The sequence below is a fragment of the Cryptotermes secundus genome, unplaced genomic scaffold, assembly GCF_002891405.2.
Source record: "Cryptotermes secundus unplaced genomic scaffold, Csec_1.0 C38742466, whole genome shotgun sequence".
NCBI classification, from domain to species: Eukaryota; Metazoa; Arthropoda; class Insecta; order Blattodea; family Kalotermitidae; genus Cryptotermes; species Cryptotermes secundus.
In genome coordinates this window covers 1-2,247 of record NW_019772027.1, presented here as the reverse complement: position 1 = coordinate 2,247, position 2,247 = coordinate 1, and the positions used below count along the sequence as shown (strand labels likewise).

Sequence of the window (2,247 nt, the reverse complement as noted above, 5' to 3'; positions counted from 1 at the left end):
TTTTTTTCCCCCTGTGAATGACGACGTGATTGTTGCTCCCTCCAGCTGAGACCCCTGTGCCGGCCGCCCCCCAGAACCCGTGCCAGCCTTCTCCGTGTGGACCCAACGCTGCTTGCCAGGTATCAGGGGACGGGCCATCATGCTCTTGCCTACCCGATTACACGGGCTCTCCGCCCAACTGTCGTCCGGAATGCGTGAGCAATAGCGAATGCGCAAGTCACCTGGCATGCATGAACCTCAAGTGCCGAGACCCATGTCCCGGATCGTGCGGAGCCAATGCAGAATGTCGAGTGGTGAGCCACACGCCCACCTGCGTGTGTGTTGCGGGCTTCACCGGAGACCCGTTCACGCAGTGCGTGGTGCAGCAACGTAAGGGAATTTACTATCTAAGCCAGTGTGCCTGAAATGTGTCCTCTCACTTTGGCGTTTGTTTTCCTGATCGCCCACGACTTGACTTGGTCCCTTTCAGCGGAGCAGCTTCCACAGGAGAGACCGACCCCCTGCGTACCGTCCCCATGCGGACCGAACGCAGTGTGTAGGGAACAGAACGGCGCAGGATCGTGCACCTGCCTTCCCGACTATGTGGGTAACCCGTACGAAGGCTGTCGACCGGAATGTGTGTTGAACACGGACTGCGCACCCAACCGAGCCTGTATACGGAACAGGTGTCAGGATCCTTGTCCGGGCACTTGCGGGCCGAACGCCGACTGCCAGGTGGTGAACCACTTACCATCTTGCACTTGTCGGCCCGGCTACACCGGCGACCCCTTCAGATACTGCACCCTTCAACCACCGGAACGTAAGCACTTGTCAGTCGATAGCAGTTGCAATTTACGATGAGGTTTCTCATTAATTAAACTGAAGGTAGCTCCGCTCATAGCACCCTCCTCACTGCCTGTCGTTTTTCTCTCTGTCGTTACGCAGCTGTGCAAGCAGAGCCCGGGGATCCGTGCAACCCGTCGCCTTGCGGTCCGAACAGCCAATGTAGACAAGTGAACGGACAGGGCGTGTGCTCATGCCTGCCCAATTACATCGGTAGCCCGCCGGGCTGCCGACCCGAGTGTGTGGTGAGCTCGGAGTGTCCTCAGAACAGAGCCTGCCTGAATCAGAAGTGCGTTGACCCGTGTCCCGGGCCTTGCGGACAGAATACCCGCTGCGAGGTGATCAACCACAGTCCGATTTGTAGCTGTCGCCAGGGTTTTACCGGCGATCCCTTCTCCAGATGCTTCACCATCCCACGTAAGCCCTCGCAGCACTATTCTCTTGCTGAGGTGTCAGTGAGTCTGAGTTCCCTGAGCGATGTGTATGTGTGTGTTTATTGGTGCCTCCTGACGGTCGCTTGCCTGTGTTCTTGTAGCTCCACCCCCGCGTCCAGCTGCCCCAGTGGTCGTGGACCCTTGCGTACCGTCTCCGTGCGGACCGAACTCCCAATGCCGAGATATTGGAGGTGCCCCGTCCTGCTCTTGCCTAGCTAATTACATGGGAGTTCCTCCGAACTGCCGGCCCGAATGCAGCATTAACTCCGAATGTCCCAGCAACAGAGCGTGCATGAGGGAGAAGTGTCGCGACCCGTGTCCGGGATCTTGCGGCGCAGGAGCCCAGTGCAGCGTCATCAATCACACGCCAGTGTGCACTTGTCCGGAAGGATATACAGGAGATCCCTTCACCAACTGCTTCCCGAAACCACCGCCACGTAAGCAACATCCCTTTCTTGTGTAGAGTCTGTAGATTCTGTGATGGATTATCGCCTTCGGGCCAGGTAGCCCGCCCAGGGAAATGAACAAGAACACACACGTACTCTTAGTTGCAAATGGCATGACACATACGGAAAGGGACAGAGGGGAAAGCGCTTGACAGATACACCTCAATTTTCCTCTCGTACTAGAGTGCGACGGCATGTACAGCCAAGCTGTCCTTGGGTTTCAGCTGCCGAACCGGTGCAGTCCGACCCATGTAACCCGTCGCCTTGCGGCCCGAACGCCCAGTGTCAGGATGGAACTTGCACTTGCTTGCTGGAATACCAAGGTGACCCGTATTCCGGTTGTCGCCCCGAATGCGTCCTCAGTACAGACTGTCCGAGAAACAGGGCGTGCATCCGAAACAAATGCGCCGACCCCTGCCCGGGCACATGTGGCCAGGGGGCCACGTGCGACGTCGTGAACCACATCCCGATATGCAGCTGCCCACAGGGCACATCTGGAAATCCATTTGTGCAATGCAGACCCGTACCGCGTACGTAAGGCAATG

At 57.7% G+C, this 2,247-nt stretch overlaps 1 protein-coding gene across 1 annotated transcript; it reads left to right on the top strand.

Annotated features, from left to right (window-relative positions):
- Positions 1–13: 13 nt before the first annotated feature.
- Positions 14–2,240, top strand: LOC111875180 (stabilin-1; the record flags this gene model as incomplete). Its single annotated transcript, XM_033755740.1, is given in 5 exon segments — positions 14–369; positions 470–799; positions 925–1,239; positions 1,358–1,693; positions 1,927–2,240. Coding segments are annotated over 5 exon segments (1,434 nt in total).
- Positions 2,241–2,247: the final 7 nt, after the last annotated feature.